Source organism: Gambusia affinis, linkage group LG16, assembly GCF_019740435.1.
Source record: "Gambusia affinis linkage group LG16, SWU_Gaff_1.0, whole genome shotgun sequence".
In the NCBI taxonomy this organism is placed as follows: Eukaryota; Metazoa; Chordata; class Actinopteri; order Cyprinodontiformes; family Poeciliidae; genus Gambusia; species Gambusia affinis.
The window spans coordinates 24,001,864-24,021,674 of NC_057883.1; the positions used below are offsets into that span (position 1 = coordinate 24,001,864).

Here is a 19,811-nt window from a genome sequence, read left to right on the forward strand (position 1 = left end):
CTCACTCACTCGCTCATTCGCTCACTCACTCGTTCACTTGCTCACTCACTCGCTCACTTACTCACTCACTCATTCACTCGCTCATTCACTCGCTCACTCACTCACTCACTCACTCATTCACTGTGAGGTGTTACATCTGTTTTATGGTAAATCTTTTCACAAATCTAATTTGATCATATTTAGTTTTCAGATTACACTTCAGACTAAAGGTTTGGCTGCAATACTTTAATTACTCATTAATTCACAATAAAGAAACCAACAAAAATTCTGAATGACCCACCAAATGTTTATGGTAAAACATTAAAATAGCTTAAATACATACCTGAATTAAAAACGTCTCATGGAGGAAATGAGCTGAATGCACAGTAAGTCAGACCTAAGAGGGATGTAATATTGATAGTTTTGTTCTTGAACTTCTTAGAGTCATGGTTGGACTCCGTTTGTGGTTCCACTGCAGAAAAAGTTCCTTAACTTTTTTCCGGAAGTTTCTTCCGACAATGACGTAGAGAATGGGATTGAGAACGCTGTTGAAGAACGCCAAGTAGGTGAAGATCTGCCCACAGAAGTGCTGGATGTTCATAGAGCTGCAGTCTGTCAGCATGCCGGCCTTGTTGAGCCAGGTTGGGATGTTCCGCAGATGGAACGGGACCCAACAGATCAGGAACGCCAGCAGGACGGCCAGGACCAAAGTGTTGGCCTTGTGATCATTTTTCTTTGCATTTACTCCTTCCATAAACCTGTTCCTCAGAGCTCTGAGGATGTTGACAGTGCAAAAGAAAATGATGGAAATGGGAATAAGAAACCCTAACACCAAAATCATCGACTCATTTATCTCTGGATCAGCTTCACTACAGGCGGTCCTATTTCTGTCAGGTACCAATTTCCTGTTGATAAATTTGGGAACACTAAGAATTAATCCCAGAATCCAAACCACAACACAACAGATTTTGGCAAATTTTGGACGACGCATTTTTTCTTGGGACAGTGGATGAACCAGAGCCAAATAACGATCGATGCTAATCAGAACCATGAAGTAGATGCTGCAGTAGGCGTTCATCAGGATGCTCACGTTGACCATTTTGCACATGGCAAGCCCAAAAATCCAGTCAAACTTATTCCAAGCGTTGACGGCCCAGAAGGGCAGGAAGGAGACCAGGAACAGGTCGGCAGCAGCCAGGTTGCTCAGGTAGATCTCAGCCACGGTGCAGGGCTTCTTATGGAGGATGAAGACCATCAGCACAAAGATGTTGAAAACAATTCCCAGAACAGAGATGGACAGGATGTACGGTGGGACATAAGTGAAGGTCCAGTTGGATTCAAGTGAGCAATTATCAGAATTTGTCTTGTCTCCATCTTCAGCCAGTGAGGTCAGATTAGCAGGGAGGCTGCAGAGAAATGATGCAAAATAAAAGTAAATATTAATGGTGCACGTTAAGAAACGGGTTTTGAGCGCATCTGGTTTTCATTTAAAGTCTGTGTGGAGGCGTGTCGTGGCGCCATTTGAACCGTTTGACGCGTCCAAAGCGTCCAACACTCAGCATAGACTCAAACGCTCAAAACGCGTTTGGAGTGAATGCATCATCAGAGCAGGCAAGGTGAGTTAAACATCATATATGACGCTGTTACAAACTAAAAAACTGATTTTAAATTATTGCCATCTGGCCTGAACAGTTTCAGTGAGCCCTGAAAAGTATCTGCAGAGGCTATTAATAGAACTGTTCAGTAATAATTATAATTATAATATTTATTTTACAAGATAGACCTGACCAACCCTGGCAGCATACACAGACAGAAAAACAAAACAAAAACAGTTACGACACATAATCACAATAAACAAAAACTTACAGTAAATTATTTTTATTGCTTTATTTGGACTTTATAATTTCAGCTCAGCTCATCCCTCATGTTCTCTTTGAACATTTCCAAACTTACCAGTTGTATTTTTCACCTTCAAATGTTTTTTCAAACTGAATAAAACATGTTGAGACAAACTCAGTCTGTAAATTGATAGAAAGAAAAACCTGCTCTTCAGCTTTAAACGCACAACAGTCAGCTCCCTGCATGCAGTCGTAATGCTCATTACTTTGCAGAACGGTAAATACTAAGTTGCAGGTGGAAGTTACTGAATCTTAGATGTTTAGTTAGGAATACTCAGTAAAGCTTGTTCATACCTGGTGGATAAAAGAGCCATTGTCCAGAGGAAAGCAACCAACAGCAAGTCCCCTCAACTCTTCACTGCGTCTGTCCTCTGTGTGTGAGAGTGTGTGTGTGTGTGTGGAGTGTGCAGAAGTAGGTAAGCTGTTTGAACTGATGTGAGCTGTCTTTAAATATGAGACGACTTGCTTGGTTCCCACCCACTCTTCAGGATGTCCCTCCCCAGTTTGAGCTCCTCTGGACTCGGATTAAACCCCGTCAGTCACAAACCTGCTTTAATCTTTCTACATGCTGAGATGACTAGGATGGCTTTTCTCATTTCTACACATTAGGAATGATTGTGTTTTGCCATTAACCCATAAATTATCCAGTGACCCAACCTCGTTTGGTTCTGGATCAATTATTTAGCAACTTTCTTAAAGCATTTATGAGGGAACAACAATCAGTATTATAGATCCTTAGACTGTGTTCAGATCTCAGACATCCGAAAAGAATCTCATTTAATAAAGTTTTAGAGTCTAAGTGAGATGATCTATAGATGTTTGGACTTTTAGTTTCTTGTGTTTCTGGTTTTGATCATTTTTTATTATTTACTCAGATTCTGGCCTTAATTAGCTGTTCTGTGTTTGAACCACTTGAAACCCTGGACCTTACAGAGCAGATTTGACTTTTGAAATATATTGATTTTCTTGTTGCATTGTGTATTGTGGCCCAAAGTAGCATTTCTGGATTCCTGAAGTTTTTGTAATTTTGCCTCCTTGTCCATTTTTAATAAATTTATGTTTTATTAATGCAACTTTCAGGAATCTGTCTGCACCTTGGCTTTGCTAAACAAACATTACACAACCTTATTACTGTTCAGTTAAACACAGCTGTGTTTCTGTAAACACAGCTTCAAACTATAAACTGAGTTAAAAAACACTTTAAATCTAACAAACAATGACAGTTTGATGAAATGCATCTAATTTTTCCCCCAAATTCAGTTTTTTATTCTTCAGAAATCCGAGATTTACAAAATGGACTCGTTTTAAAACTGAACACATCGAGTGATGTGGTTACTGACTCAAATTTAAATCATTTAGTAGAAAAATAATCCACATGTATTCAGTTATGCACAGCAACACACAAAAAGACACAACAGGAAGACTTTATAGCAATAACAATTTAAATTTTTTACAGCATATTTACATAGTGTGTGAATGTGATGAAGTATCGTCCAAAGTCAAAAATATTTGGAACATCCATCCTTTGATTTGAGGAAGGTGAATCAGTGGCTCCGTTGGCAGAAGTCAGCACGCTGCAGTCATGCTGAGTCTGTTTGAACCCAACCCGGTTCTGGTTCTGTCGTTTGTTTCCATGGAGATTCCCATGGACCTCGAGCTGATGGAGGTTCAGCTCACGTTGACCCGAGTCTTTTCAGCGTACGCATCAGAATCACAATATTATCCAAACTGCAGCTGCACAGTGCAACAGTTGGTAGCACTGCTGCCTTTCGGCAAGAAGGTCGCTGGTTCAAATCCCTGCTGGGAGTCGTTCTGCATGGAGGCAGCGTGTTCTCCCTGTGCATGCTGGGTTCTCTGCAGGTACTCCGGCTTCCTGCCAGTCCAGATTTAACTCAGAGGAATAACTCAGCACATGACTCGTTCTCTTTGTGGCTCTGATTGTCTGAGGATGCCTCATGAATCCAACATAATGTAATTATGATTGTCTAATGGTGCATCAGCTTGCTGGCTGCGGTCAGATCTCTCCCAGACGGTTATCAGCTAAACACAGGCTCAACGGGTCACATCGCACTGACTTCCTTCTTGGTCTTTCTCTGTAAACAATCTCTTTGTAATTTTCATCAGAACTGACCTGATGTTTCTTCTGAATCTGTCATAGACGGAAAAAACAGATAAACGAGCAGCAGAGAATATCTGATTACCTCTGGGCTCAACAGAACTGTTCTGTTTCCAATTTAGTCCTCAGCAATAAAAGATGCCTGCTGTACCTTCACAGCCAAATGGCATGATGAGATTACAGGAAAAAATATGTTTTAAAAAGCATTAAAATCTGAAATGCATTGGTTTCGGGAGTTGTAAATGTAGAATGCAGAGTTTCTGCTCAGCTAAAAAACAAATGGTGATCCAACACTTGGCTAAACGCAGATCTACATGAAGCATACAGCATGTGATCCAGTGCTGATGCTTCAGATTCAGGGTCCTGCTGGTTCTTGTCAAAGTTCTTTAAAAAAAATCTGCTCAGTTTGTTTTTTTATGCTAAAACTCTAAAAACAAAACAGATGTTAACTTATTTATGGTGCAGCGTTGTCTGATATCAGAGCTGATCCTGAGTCAGACCTACAGCGTTACCATGGAAACAAAAAGACTTTACCTACATTCCTGAACAGAACCTCAGTCATGCTAACCTCAACAACCCACAACTGGACCCGTAACTGGACCCGTTACCAAGCGGCTCCAGTACTTTCCCCCACAAAGAAGTGTGTTCATCAGAGTGTCAGAATGGCTGCTGACAGTTTCTGTTAAATATTCTGTAAGAAATTAGCTTGGTAGCACTTCAGCACTAGTGGAAAATGAAAGCTGTTCTGCCTGGATCGGTGTTTAAAGCCATTCTGCTGAACATATTTAATAAAGAGCCGTTTCCTGACAACACTGTGATGATTGTATTAATCATTTTCCATTTGGGAAAGTTTAAAGTAGGCGGAGTCAGCTCGTAATGTCAATCACACTTTTTCCTCTCAGGCTGACGGTTTAATGACAAGAGAGCTTGAAAAGTAAGCTGAGCTCTGAGGAAGGAAGCACAAAACATAGAAAGTAATAGAGTAGACTTACAACAACAGGGTGGAATTATATATTAGCGCTGAATAGTATCAGTGCTGCCTTGCAGCAGGAAGGTCCTGGTTTCAAATCCCAGCCTGGGATCTTTGGATGTTCATGAAGCTGCTACAGTTTAAATTCCTCAGAGCTTCAGACACAGACGGAAACTGTAACCTGAAACTGTTCCTCCTTTCTGGGCCAGGCAGCTGCTTCGTCTCTCTGTCCAACTCCTGTCCTCAAGGACCAGCTCCTAAAACCTTCCAATGTGTCCTAAATCAATACGGCTGAATCAAATCATTGTCATGATTCTGTATAACCTGAGGATGTAAATGTAGCTAAAGAGTGTTGACAGATAAACTTCTAAAAGTTGTAAGACTCTGACAACCAAGGACTGGATAAAGAACACTTGGCCCCTCTGTGACCTTTAACCTTCTTAAATCTGACGCACAATCAACATCCGCTAACAATAGTGACAGACAACTGAGGGTTGATTTCTGCTTCTAAGCCGATCTGATTGGACGCTGGAAAACAGTTTTGTGTTCAAGTTGTGCTAAAATATGTCTATTTATTCAGTAACTTAACAGCAAAAATGGGTTTTTCAATCGAAAATGTTGCTTATTTTGTCAATAAGGTTTTCAATTAAAATGCAATGTCATGAATAGCGATGTGAGGTGGTGAGGCAGACACAATAGAACCAGGTTGCAGCGATACAGGAGGGGCCGGGTGCTTGGAGGCGGGTGACGTTGGCGCGGGAGCCGGGCCGCAGGAGGCGAGAGCAAGGAGTCTCTGGGAGACTTGGGAGGAGCACTAGGAGGCTGGGACTCGGGAGGAGCACTAGGGGACGACGAGGGGACGCTAAAGGGCAACGAAGGGCCACTAGGGGGAGGAAAAGAGGAGGTAGCACTAAGAAACTCGGAGGACTGAGACACATTAGACAGAGGCCGGAAAAACACACAGAGACACAGGTGACATTAAATACACAGGAGGTAATCAGGGAACGAGACACATCTGGAAATAATTAAGGGGAAAACAGGACGGCACAGAAAACTCAAAATAAACACATAGAAAAACACAGATCTGACATGCAGACCTGTAAATGAACTCAGATTATCTGTCAAAAATTGGCAGTTCGTTTTAAATGTGGTAACATGTCTTTATCTTGTTTTTTAAATATAGATTGAGAAATTCATCAAGTACCCAAAAACGTGGACTTGGTGAAGGAATGCTCATTTTTATTTCTGATGTTCACCTGTAAAAAAGACTCTAGAGGAACAAAGCAGATACAAAAGGCTCACAGTTCAGGACAAAGATGTCATTGAGTCTGTCACCATGAAAGTGGACAGGAGTAGAATAACATCCTCTACCAATGCCGCCTACTCAGGTTGGAGCATAATTAAATGCTGTGCCATCATATGAAGCGCAGGAAGAGCAGAGGAGGGAATCATTAGAGTCCTATTTGATCTTTAGCATTAAAGATGACCACCGGCTGTATTTGCTCTGTTCTGTTGACAAACGTAGACACCAGTGATCGCTGATAAGTGGTCATGTCTGACCCTCTGCGCTGGTGTCTGGCCCTCCTGCAGACGGCATTAACCTTCCTTCTGAAGTACTGACCAGAGAAGGCGTAGAGCAGCGGGTTCAGCAGGCTGTTGAGAAAGGCCAGGTACACGGAAACCTGATCGCCCAGGCTGAGAGTGTGAGACCACAGCTTCCTGTCCAGCACTTCCACATCACACAGCGTGTCAAGGAAGGTGAGGACCTGGAAGGGGCCCCAGCACAGTAAAAATAGCAGCGTGACGGCGTAGACCAGCACCGTAGCCTTCGTATCGTTAAAGTCGTGAAATGCCAGATTTTCCGTCCTCCGAGCCAAAGCCTTGATTATATTCAGGCTGCTCAAAACAATAACAAGGAGAGGAAGCGCGAAGCCTAAGACATTCATCATGATCTGATGGGCAAGCTTCCAAGAACTTCCATGGGTGTAATCTAGAATGCAGGAAGTGGTATTGTACTGCTCAAGAAACTTGACCTTTCTGTGAACTATGGTTGGCACACCGAGAAGCAGCCCAAACATCCACAGAGCGAAGCAGGTTATCTTAGCATACCGCGTCCGTCTCTGCCACCGCGCCATCATGGTTTTCACCAGCGCCAGGTAGCGGTCGATGCTAATCATGACCAGGGTGTAGATGCTGGTGTAGAAATTGATGACAACATTGGAGTTGACCAGTTTGCACAGAAAATCTCCGTACGACCAGTTGAAGTGGTTCAGGATGTACATGGCCCAGAACGGGAGGCCACACAGCAGCAGGAAGTCGGCCAGCGCCAGGTTGCTCAGGTAGATCTCCGCCACGGTCAGGCGGTCCTTTTGGGCTGCAAACACGGCCAGGACGAAGCCGTTGAGGAGAAGCCCCAGCAGCGACAGGATGAAGATGTAGGGAGGGACGACGGTGTAGATCGTCTGCCACTCTGTGGAGTCTGGAGCGTCCGACGGGCCGAACGGGAGAATCGAGCTGCTGTTCTCAGACCAGGAGGCCGTAGATACAGGCGGAGGAGACTCCATGAGCTGGAAACAAACCAGGAAAATGATGTACTGGTGCTGATGGATGTAGAATTTTATTGTTAGATTTTGTGATAATATTGTGATGCTGATAAAGATTATAATAATAACTAGAAAATTCCTGAAGAAATTTAACTGGGGCCTGCCAAAGTGTGCCCGTCGGATTGGATCCAGCATTCTGATGCTAAGAATCTAGCATCAATGCTAAAGAAAGCTGCAATGTAATCAATAGCATGTGGAGAATCACAAGAATGTTAAGGAAGCTGGACATGCAATATTCAGTATGATAAAGCAAGTGTATTAGCTAAAATGAGCAAATATGCTAATGTAAGCATGAATACTTTCAGTAGCATGTGGGGTATCATTAGAATGTTTACTGTCATTTACTTACTCCATTAAGTATACTAAACATGGCTAATAAGTCTGAAAAATAGAAAATAGCTTATTTAAGCTAAAAGGCTAATGCTAATGAACTGCCTTGCTGTGCAACGCAGTTCCCTAAGCTCGGATAAACAGATAATGCAGAATGATATCATTGCACCGCCGTGATATGCTTAAGGGCATATTGAGGCTTTTATTTTGAAATTTGCAGTAAGCTTCATATTAAATGCCCACACTAATCCAATGTGTAAGAGTGCTTTGGATAAACCAATCACGTCAAGCAAAAATGAGCAATTACATGATGTAAAAATTCCCAAGGCTTTTATTTTGAAATTTTTAAGCTTCATTTGAAAGGGTCAAAGTCATCCCATGTGTAACAGTCATTGGATTAAATCAGTCATATAACGCTCAAAAAAGCAATGACCTGATGTAAAAATTTTCAAGGGCTTTTATTTTGAAATTTTCAGTAAGCTTCATTTCAAAGGGCCAAACTCATCCCATGTGTAACAGTGACAGGGTTAAATTAGTTATATACAGCCCATAGCAGCAAGTAGTTCTAAAGGCCAGCTCAGTCCTCCTCTGTTTTAACTGAACTACTAGTTAGAACTACAGTGATGCGTATTTGTAGTCCTCAGCAGCTCTCCCTGCTCTGGGTTCCGTTGCCATGGTAAATAATCCTCTCTGCCAGCTGTGAGTGAGACATCCAGGGGGAGACAATTCTCTGTTTGAGCCAGCCAGTTTGACTAAAAAAAGCATTGCAAACAACTGTTTCCTGTTCGGGAACCGTAATACATATTCGAAAACCGTTTGAAGCATATGAGAGGGCTATTTGTCGTCTCACATAGTCCCGCCATTCATATCTCTACCTCACTCACAGTATTAACAGCGATGAGATAAAAAAAGTGTGTGCCAAGGTCTGAAATTTTTCAGAAATACATGGAAGTGAATCAGTGAGATCTGTCTGCTACCCTGGCGCATGACTTTGCTCTGAAGCACCTGGAGAGAAAACTGTAAGCGCTAGATAATTTTTTAAAACATTTGACCGGAGCAGGCACGCGTATCAATGTCATGACCAAGTTTGATACCAATCATGCAATATTTGTGAGCGTGAGGGCGAGTTAAAAAATGATTTGGGGTCAAAATTTCACTCTGACTCTCACTCTAGCGGAGCGGCCTTCACACTCTGATTTTTCCAAAAATCAAAAACTTTGGGTCGCTTAGAAAGAAGTTGTGGACAAACCATAATACATATTGACGTGCTGTCTTCACTTTAAAAGAGATCACGGACGTATCTACAAAATGAAGTTTGAATGGCGTTTCTACATGTTATGGACACAGAAAATCCTCAAAAATAGGGTATTTTCAGGATTTACTGGTTGCCTCGTCCCCTTGACGACGAGACTTGCACCTGGTGAGCTCGTTAGTGATTTTGGGGTCGTTTTTTGCTTTTTACGTCGCCATGGTAACTCCAAATCCCACCAAAAATAATAGCACACCTCCCGGGATCGAGCCGCACGTTTTGATACCACTTTTGTGGGTGGGCTCGCAGCGGTACGAGCCGCATTCCGGTAGGCGGATGAATAAGTTAAGAATAAAGAAACATTCTATTGGGTGTAGAACAATAGGTGCCTGCCATGCAATGCATGGAGGCAGTGACTGACTTGCTTCGCAAGTCAGTCACTGCTCTCCTTATGCATTGCTATGGGCAGGCCCCAATAAAAAAAGAAACTAATTACCTGTTTTTAGGTAATCTAAGTTTGCAGCATTCATACCATCATAAACACAAAAACTTTAAAACATTCCCAATATTTTGGTTACTTTAACAGTGAGATATCACTAAACTGCACACAGTGACCACATTTTATCCATCCATCCTTTCTCTGTTCACCCTAATGGGGTCGGGAGGGTTGCTGGTTCCTCTCCAGCTACGTTCTGGGTGAGAGGCGGGGTCACCCTGGACAGGACACACAACCATTCACACACAAACTCACACACTCACACCTAGGGAGAATTTAGAGAGACCAGTTAACCTGACAGTCATGTTGTTGGACTGTGGGAGGAAGCCGGAGAACCCGGAGAGAACCCACCATGCACAGGGAGAACATGCAAACTCCATGCAGAAAGACCCCGGGCCGGGAATCGAACCCAGGACCTTCTTGCTGCAAGGCAACAGCTCCACTGTGCAGCCCGACCACATTTAATCATATTTTTAAATTTACTGATATTTATTGACCTTTTTGTGGATCAAACAATGGAGGAAAAAAGCAAAAATATTGCCAGTCATGCTGTTAGTTTGACTGGGAAACTCACTGCACACCTGATAGAATCTGGCTGTAAAGCCGACTCATCGCAGGCGACCGTCTGCTGTTGCTCTGCTATTTAAGCAATAAACTGAACTTAACGCTCTGATCAATAACTACAATCATTTGGAATATTTTTAGGATTTAAATGACTTTTTTAATGCTCTGAGATGATTTTTCCATCTTCCTTCCTTCAGATGAACCAACCTGCAGGGCTTGTTGAACAGCTGAATCTGTTCATGTAAAGTTTCAGTAGATTTCAAATCTCCATGATTGTGACGGTAAATCATCCAATCCCAATCGATCAGCTTTCAGATGCCACTCTTCGCTGCCGCTCTCTAACACGTTTTCCTTTCTCCTCACCGTTTGTGGTGAAGAGAAACATTGATTCTGGTTCAGCCTGGCCGCCAGTGAATTAAACAAACGGACCTCAGTTCTGTCATCATGACCTCTGAGGGAAAACGTTGTGATTTAATTGATTCACAATGTTTCATCAACCATCAGAATATTTAAATTATGTTGGATTTTTTCCTAAATAAAAAAATACTTCACTTCTGCCTGGACTTAAAGATTTTAATGGATTTTCTGTACCGCCTGTTTCTGTTTCAGCCAAACAAAACAAAACCAACCCGAGTCGTTCTTACCTTCAGCTGGATGAGAACGCTCCTCATTTGGTCAAGGTGGCGGCCATCTGCAGCAGGTCTGAGCTCTGTACACCGAGCTGCAGCTCCAGTACGCAGCAGTGGAGAGGCAGATCTGCTGCAAGGAGTTTTGTATACAGCTGAGTTCTTCCACACCCTTAGCCAAGGACATTAATTCTTCACCTTGTTTGGGAAACAGTCAAAGTTCCTGCTGACCTCATGTAGGAAGTTAGTATAAGCTGCAGAGTGCAAAATGTGCTGGACACGTTCAGAAACAGAAGTGTTTCCTCCTGCATCTGTCAAAGTTTTGCAACCATTAAATATGTTTTAGTGACCAAAGATAATCTGAACATAAACTAGAATCAGTTTTCCAAACTGCTGGCCCAACCTGAAACACGGCTGTTCCACCTCAGCTTTGGGTTTGGTGAGATTCTTCTTCTGTGTTTTCATTTCTGTTTATTAGAACAACACATTTCAATAACAAAGCACTTCAAAACGTTTTACATGTAAAAACATTTAAAAAAAAAACAATGAAACCAATGAAACAAGCTGAAAATATTTCATTTCGTCAAACGTCATAATCACAATCCATCAACCAAATAAATCAATCAACATTCCTGTTGTTAATAATCTAAAGCAGCTATAGCCAGCTGGGTTTTTAGTCTGGATTTAAAGGAACTCAGTGTTTCAGCTGTTTTACAGTTTTCTGGAAGTTTGTTCTGCATTCAGAACCAGAACCAGGAGACCTGAGAGATCTGAAGGTTGATCCAGCAGCAGCAGATCTTTAATCTGTTCAGTGATTTATAAACTACCGTAAGTAGTTTAAAGTCTCTTCTCTCAGTGAAGGACTGTAGAACTGGGTGGTGTAGAACCAGGTGGTGTCTCATTCCTCCTGGTTCTAGTCAGAACTCCAGCAGCAGCGTTCTGGACCGTTGGGTTGTCAATCAGACCTGTGAAGACGCTGCAGGAACCAAAGCCACTAAAGAGAAACTAAAGCCTGGATGAGTTTCTCTGATCTGAGACTTTAGTCCTCTGGTTCTGGAAACGTTCTGCAGCTGGGAGAAGGTCCACTCTGGAACCCAAGGGTCAGGTCAGAGGTCAGAGGTCAGCCTGATCTCTAGTTTCCAACTCAGATCTGAGCCTCCAGAAACACATAAAGACAGTTACAAAGTGGTTTCATTGCCTCAGTAACAGGCGTTACTGGTTTTTCAGAAGCAGAGCAAACACTGCGAAGTTTTCCTGGTGGAAACTTGACAGGAGAAAATTACGTCTCACGTTTCCCCCTGGCCTGTTGAAGAGAACCGATTAATATTTACAGGTTTCCTGTTAGGAGGAAGCAACCAGTTTCCCTGTGTGAGTCATCCACCAGGTTTTTATTTAATGTCCTGTCAACGTCTGAATAATTTACTGTAACTTCATTTCATCTGAATCTAATTCCATGGAATTTGACTTTAATTTTCCTACAGATGATAAACTCCAGAAGAGTTCACCACTTCACCATTTCATACCTGGATACCTGCTACTTCCATTTCTGAGCCGGAAACCATTACAGTATGTAGTCATGTTCAGAACCAGGTGACCTGACCTTTGACCTTGAGTACACTGAAGTTTGTTGTCCACATGGAAAATTTGTTTCTGTCAAAACTTCAACTTCCTGGTTGATGTTGCTTCTTTTTCCACATAATGTTTTCTTGTGATGCTGCCAGAGTGCATCACTCCCTCCTGCAGTAAAATCCCCACAGCATGATGATGCCACTCCCATACTGAAGAGCTGCTGTTTTCCTGCTTCTTTAAAACATAGCAGTCACTATGGCTGAAGGCTGTTTTAGGTTCATCACAGTGCAGGAATCCTTTGTTAGCAAACGTTTAGCCTGTTTCAGCGGAGGAGTGAGTCACTGTGGAAACATCAGATCCAGCCAACAACAACAAGAAGAGGAAGAAGAAGAAGAAGAAGAAGACAGGGTCGTCTTTGTTCAGGAGGAATCTGGTGTGTTGCCTTTGATTGGAGTTTCACAGTTTCACATCTGTTCAGTCAGGATACTTTGAGTTTTCTTCACTCCTGTAGAAATGCTCCTACTTTCACTTTTGAAACTTCCTGAGTTCTGTTGCTGTTTTGATCCAATCTGATGTTTAAATGATCACAATCAGTTTTTTATGACCACTTTTCCACCTAATACCTGATGGTTCCCCGTTTCCCAGTTTTTAATAATCCATTGAACAGTTATCAACCCCATTTTAATACTTTCTGCATGATGCCAAGGACCTGATGACCTGCCAGCTGCAGGTCAGTCCTCCGTCCAATAAGACATTCCTATTAAACTGAAACTCATTTAAACTCAGGCGGCGTTTTCAGCCTGGCAGTGCAGTAGGGGGGTTGAAAGTGTAAATGTGAGATGTATGTTTTAATTCAAATGAAAGGACAAAGAAGAATCATCAGAAATATGTTTTGTCCTTTTGGACCAGACTTTAGTGTTTATTAAACAATAATCTCATCAACACTTTTCACCTTCTGATTACCCCAAATTAAAGGCTCCGGCTTTTACCTTCTTTATATTTATAATATATTCGCTTCTGTTATAAGCGAATAATCTTATAAACATTAATAACACCAGCATAAACATGAACATTTTCATGTTGTTTGGATTTTGCTGGAGTTACTTTTATCTGGAGGCAGTTCTCCTGTTTTCCTCACAGCTTGCAGCAGCCGGTTTCAACACACGAGGTCAGCCAAGTTACCAAAGCAGAGCTGCAGGAAAACACGTCGGATTCTCCCAAAGCAGCAGCAAATGAAGAGGTAGAGCTCCCAAACTCATCACTCTGCCATTATTCAGTCATGCAAATTGGCACAAGTAAAAATATCCCTGACATTTTCAGAGATGTCATTTCTCTTGTCAGGTTTCAGATGAAAACATGAACCTTTGTTTCTGCTCTGCGTGTGTATCGTGACAAAACCGTTTGCGTCTGTCATCACCTTCAGACGTGTTCTGTCTTGACTTCACTAACAAGCTGTGTTTTCAGAAAGAACGCCACAGAACCGCTTTCCTGTTTTTAATTGATTCAAATGATCATAGTAGAGGTAATAAACCCAAAGCTGCAGGCAGAAATCTGACCACACCTTTCTGTTTTCATCATCACAAAATGTAGAAAAACCTTCTGCTTTTGTACATATTATAAAATCTTTGTGGCATTTTATTAGTTATAAACGATAAACAGAGGTGAGTAGTTCTGTTTAATTTGCCGTTAAAGGGTCAAACTTCTGCTGATTCCCACAATCACACAGAAAGAATAAGTCGTTTTATAGAGCCGCAGCTGAGCGGCTGCCATTATTCAACATCTGATTCATGTGTGGTTGAAACTCCAGCCAGCCAGAACAACAAGCAAGCCGGGCGTTCACCCCTTCACATCTGACTGAATGACTGAATGAGACGGAGGAAGCAGAAAGTTGTTCTGAGTCAAAACGATCTGAATTCATTAACGTTCAGAAACAGAGAATTAAAAAGTAAAACTGAAGCTGGGAAAGATCTAAACTTTGAGAACAGAGTTTGTCCAGCAGCTGCAGGAATGAATTCAGCTCCAATTATTGATCCACACGCAGGAATTGATCAGAAGTCTAAAGGACGTTTCTAAAAGCTGTTAGCTGGAGGAGCTGACTAAAACATTTTAGTTATGTTCCAAAGAAAGTTCAGGCTGTTTCATCAGGATTTGATCTCAGACTGGAAGCTGTGAGAAGCTGAGAAGGAAAATTCATTTCATGACTAAAAATCTGAAAAGTGTGGTGTGTGTTTTCTTTAGCAGCTCGCACTCAATCAGATCCCATAACGGTCGTCTGTGTACACGCATTTTAAGGTCTTTCCACAGACTCTCAGTTGGATATAGACCTAGACTTTAACTAGGCCGTGAATCATCTTTGGTCTAACACAGGGGTGGGCAATCCTGGTCCTGAAGGGCCGGCGTCCTGCAGCTCCAAGATGTCTCCCCGGTCCAACACATTTGAATCAAACAGCTGAACCACCTGTCAGTGCAGTCAGGGTCTCCAGAGTCCTGCTGACAACCTCGTTATGCGACTCACACCTCGTTATGTGACTCAGGTGTGTTGAAGTGGAGAACCAGGAGACCTGGAGTTGCCCACCACTGGTCTAAACCATCCCATAATATCTCTGGCTGTGTTTTCAGGCTGGTCGTCCTGCTGGAGGCTGAACCTCCTCCAGGCTCAGGTCGTCTGCAGGATTGATTTATCTTTAATTCCTCAGTTCATCATCATCATGTTACAATCTGACCTGTGTTATTGCGCCACATCCCCCCCCCCCCTTCCTTCCTTCTCTCTCTACTTCCTCACTCTCTACTTCCTCTTCTGAGAGGGGAGATGTGGTACCAGCTCTCCATCTAACGGGTTAATCGAGTTTCCTAAATCTGCTGAGATTTACCCTGTCCAGAACTGAAGTAAACTCTGTTTAAGCTGGCATCGGCGATTCGCCTGGTTTCTGACGACCTCCATCCAGGTGTCCCACCTTCTTCCCCTGTGAATTAGCCAGACTGAGCAGCCTGCAGCCAACTAGTTTCACAGAGCACACCTGTTAACGTCGTTCTCTTTTATTACAATTTGCTCTTGTTACTGAACCAGGTAGGTTTTAGTGACTCGGGCGAGTCCCAAGGATGATGTTTTAAATTTGGGCTATCAGGAACCAATAAACATTTTCCACCTCTTCCTCTCCAGAATCGAACATCATAGCTATTTTACAACCATCAAAGAACTTTAAGGTGACTCATTAATTGAATGTCCACAACATCTTTTAGATTTTCTTTATGCTAAATATTTTATTAGTAAGGCAATTTTGCAAGGGTCAGTACAGCTTAATTCAGTAGCAGAAATAATCAAATAAGAAAAATCAATCATCTAGTCTATCTTTCCCTAATGCTGACACTGAGAACTAAAAGGGAACCTTTGAGAGAGACGGACGGAGTTTGGCTTTTGAACCCCAGACCTGGCCTGATGATGAAGGAGGTGTTGCAGCAGGAGGAGGATGTTGGTTGATGAAGGCAGGGATCTCTGTAGGTCTGATGAGCTTTCTTCTCCTCATGGGTGGTGAGGTCACACAGGACTTGGGTGCTGGCAGAAAGGAAGGCATCAGTTCTTCTTCTTTGTCTTTGTTCTTTGTCTTTGTCTTTGTCTTTGCCTTTACCTTGGTCTTCATCTTCGTCTTTGGGGTCTGAACCCAGCTGATGAGAGAAGTGCAATTTGAAGCCACATGTTGCGGGGCAGACGGGTTGGTCCCCATGATCAGGACAGTCTTCGGCTCTGTGGCCCCGGCTCTTCTTCAGCTGCAGAGTTCTTTGTCCATCTCGATCTTGACTCGAAGCTGCCTGGAGGATCCAACCAAAGTTTCCTCTTTTGCACCCACCTTTTATAGGGTTCATCCACCCTTTTGGTTCATTTGCATTGGCTAGCACTGTTGCTGTGCTTATTTCATTGGCTACCTGCTTGGACAGATGATCTCATCTCCATCACTGTCTTAGAGACATTGTGTCCTGATGTCTGTGCTAATGTCTCAGGTTGCTTAACAACCTGTTTCCAAATAAGGCATTGACCATCTCTGCTCTCCTGTTTCCAAATAAGGTGTTGACCATCTCTGCTCTCCTGTTAGTTCCTCTTTCTCCCTTAACCTTTCACCTACAATCTACCTCCAACACATCAGTGATCTTTAATTGCAGTTACACCTTTGACACCATTTCAAGTTCAGAGTAAAAATCACATTTATAACATTTCAAGTTCAGAGTAAAAACCACATTTATAACTTCTTTTACTTCTCTGATTTATCATTCTTTTATAATGTTATGATAACCATAATTTATCAGTTACTCTTATTATAATCTTAATGTGAGTTATTACAAATGTTTTCTGTAAAGAAACCAAGAATAATCCATGATTCTTATTATTTGATATCAAAGTTACAGTTACTTGTTTTACTTGTAAGAGTTCCCACTAATGTAAGTGTAAGTGTAAGTATTATTACAAGTAAACCAATATTAATATAAGTATTTTACTTTGAATCTTATCCAATTACTCACAATCTTTAGATTTCTTTTTTTAAAACTTTCATGCTAAGTAATAGTCTGAACTATTTTTATAAATCTGCAGGCTGGAAACTTACTTCCTCTTTTTCCAGGAAACTGCTTTTCCTGTTTCATGACTCTCTCTGTCTTGACTATGATTTCTTATGATTAAATAGAAAAAAGTAGAATTAAAGCAAAGTTTGCAGGAGACAGAAACAACACACACAACCAAATTGATTTTATTGACATTTAAGTCTAATGTTGGGTCTAGATTTTACTTGAGTAATTAATTTGAAAGATAACTTTATTTATTTTTACTGTTAAACTAAAATCTCCAGCATGGGGAAGTGGGATGATCTCGGATTTTCTTGACACCTGATACGATGTAACCCCACCGAGTCACCTGTTCGCCGGGTCACCAGGTCGCCGGGTCGCCGGGTCACCGCCTGTCGCCAGCCGTCTTCCTCTGGTTTCACATTCACAGTGAAGCTTTTAAAGCAGCTGAAGGTTAAATGCCTCTGTTGCTTTAATGCGTCACAGTGTGAAGAGATAAACGCTGAGGGGATAATGGTGGTTTATCTTTCAAAACACATAAAACACAGCTGCTGCTAACGAGGGTAACCATAGCAACAGATAAAAAAGACAAATTGAGCCATATAGAAACTACATACAGAAACAATGTTACTATAATGTTAACAAGAAACTGACTAAATATTATTTCTATTCTTCGATAAACATAAAATATTATATAATAAACAGAAAGAAGAAAATATCTTCCAGGTTTAATCGGTTTTATAGAAAGTTGATCTAAAGCTGGACAGAATTAGAGAACTAAACTCATATTATTTATGTTTTCACAACAGAAAACCATCTTGGATGCAAAGATATTAATGTCTCTAGTTACATTACCCATGAGGCTTTGTGAGGTTTGTGTTCAGGCTGAACAGCAGGTGGCAGTAGCATGTAGCATGTACTCTTCTTATTTTTCAGATACAAAAATCAGTCTGTAGATCATAGATTTTTTTTAAATTATCTTTAAATATTGAGTCTGTTCCTGAGGTCTGGAGGTTAAACTGGATGAGTTTCTATTTGTTCTTTCTGCAGCTGAAAACCTGAACTCCTTCTTTATTCATTTCAGCAGCTCGTGCACTTTTCCTTCTTCCTGTTTTAGTTATTATCTGTTTTTTCTCGAGGTCTGCTGCCTTGCAGCAAGAAGGTTGTGGGTTTGAATCCCAGTTTGGGGTCTTTCTGCATGCAGTTAGCATGTTCTCCCTGTGCATGTGGTTCTCTCAGGGCGCTTCTCCACACAGCCAGAATATTCATGTTAGGGTAACAGCTCTCTCTGAATCTCATTAGGAGTGTGTGTGTGTGTGTGTGTGTGTGGGTGTGTGTGTGTGTGTGCGTGTGTGTGTGTGATATCCTCTCTTCCTGCCCATTCAGGACAGGAACTAAGATTTAATCCAACAGTTTGCCTTTGCTCCAGATGCATCCAGACCACTTTTCTTCTAATGTCTCTAAAAGAGCCATGAAAACTTTAAACTACTGTAAAATATATTGTTTTGTAAATGAAAGCTTCATAATTATTTAGTTCTTCTGAGTTCTTAAAAACAGAGAACTTAATGAAATCAGGCAGAGATAAATGTCATTTTGGCTTCCAGAGAGAGAAACCCAGACGATGATCTGCTGGTTTAACGCCTCGCCACTTCAATTTGCTCAGGATTCTACTTTCTTTGTAGCTTCTTCACTTCTGTGCTTCTGCAGGTCGGAAGGAAACTGATTCTGTGTTCCTGCATTTTGCTTCAGGTCCTCTAGAGTTCAGAAAGGTCATCAGATGTGGTTCCACATCGTCCATTTCCAGCTGGCTGGGTTTAAACCAAACCAGAAGTGATGACTTCAGTTTTCTTTCCGCTGCATCTTATCGCTACAATCTCTTCTGCTGAGAAATCCAGTGACTCCACTTATGGCTAATAGTAACCTTTTGTACCTGATAGTTTACAAAAGGAACATTTGTATTTCTGGAGTTTCCTTCATCTCTCACAAATATTCACTGACGGTAAAAACTGTCAGTGGGACTCAGTAAACATTTTAAATCAGCTGTGTAATTAATTATCATTTTTAATCTTCAGGTTCTTCAATCAGCAGATTAGAGTAAAGTTTATCTTTCCAGAGTTTCAGAAATGTGGACTGTAGTCACTGACATTAGCATTAGCATTGAGATGCTATTTTAGGCTTGAATAGCTTTGCTGACAGACAAACTGTTTTTAGCACAACTTGAACACAGCAGCAGTCTTTGAGCGTCTGATCAGATCTCTTCTGAAACCATCTGACCAGCTGCTGATGTTCAGATTTCCACCACAAACTGAGACCTTTTTCAAGCAATTTGAACAAGTGGACTCAAATTCAGGTTCTTGTGTGCAGGTGTTGATTACATCACAAGAGGCAGAAGAATACTAGGAGACGTTGGAAAATATCCATGTGGATGAGTAATTTTTGAGAGATTCTGAATGATTTTAGTTTTCTATGTTCATCTTTCCATGTCTGAGTCAGAGTTTGTCTGGAAAGACTCTCGCTCCGTTATGGATGCTACTGGGATTATTAATCTGATGCAAGCAGCGATGAAGGATGAAGATCATGATGACCGTCAGGAAGCTCCAAACCAGAACAGAATGGGTTTCAGAACAGATTAAAATACAATACTTCTCCAGCCCTTCCTGTAAAGATTATCAGTGTTATTATCTTTATGACTTGTTGACTGAAAATGATCAGCGAAGACGTTTGATGATGACATGATCCAAATCCGCCTTTCCAAATGGTCTGAAATCATTCCCACACATCATGTTTTACTGCATTAGAAGCTGGACTTTAATTATTGTGAATGACGTCAGAATGTAACATCTGGATTTATTTGTTTTAC

At 41.6% G+C, this 19,811-nt stretch overlaps 2 protein-coding genes across 3 annotated transcripts in view; both read right to left on the reverse strand.

Annotated features, from left to right (window-relative positions):
• Window positions 1–2,279, reverse strand: part of LOC122846457 (B2 bradykinin receptor-like) — a 4,934-nt gene extending 2,655 nt beyond the window's left edge. Inside the window, exons 1-2 of one of the 2 annotated variants that reach the window (XR_006373242.1) lie at window positions 2,172–2,279; window positions 323–1,385 (exon numbers count right to left, since the gene is read on the reverse strand). Coding sequence is in view for 1 of the 2 variants with exons in the window: in XM_044143443.1 (XP_043999378.1) it covers window positions 377–1,385; window positions 2,172–2,191 (1,029 nt within the window). In the remaining variant the exon portion in view is untranslated. Of the gene's footprint in view, window positions 1–45; window positions 1,386–2,171 lie in introns of those variants that run through there. The other variant, XM_044143443.1, reaches the window with a different exon arrangement.
• A 1,017-nt stretch (window positions 2,280–3,296) lies between these two features.
• On the reverse strand, window positions 3,297–12,510 carry bdkrb1 (bradykinin receptor B1). Its single transcript, XM_044143444.1, has 5 exons — window positions 12,432–12,510; window positions 11,235–11,298; window positions 11,063–11,142; window positions 10,850–10,964; window positions 3,297–7,530 (listed from the first exon to the last, which is right to left on the reverse strand). The coding sequence occupies exons 3-5, from the start codon at window positions 11,140–11,142 to the stop codon at window positions 6,415–6,417; spliced, it is 1,311 nt and encodes a 436-aa protein (XP_043999379.1). The 5' UTR covers window positions 11,235–11,298; window positions 12,432–12,510; the 3' UTR covers window positions 3,297–6,414.
• Between the last annotated feature and the right edge of the window lie 7,301 nt (window positions 12,511–19,811).

Excerpts from the sequence above, each read along its gene's own strand:
- bdkrb1 (XM_044143444.1), bottom strand. The coding sequence starts at position 11,142 with ATGCAGGAGGAAACACTTCTGTTTCTGAACGTGTCCAGCACATTTTGC. Across the intron at positions 10,965-11,062 it reads ATACTAACTTCCTACATGAG|CAGATCTGCCTCTCCACTGC; the intron begins GTCAGCAGGAAC and ends AACTCCTTGCAG. Across the intron at positions 7,531-10,849 it reads GCGTTCTCATCCAGCTGAAG|CTCATGGAGTCTCCTCCGCC; the intron begins GTAAGAACGACT and ends GTTTGTTTCCAG.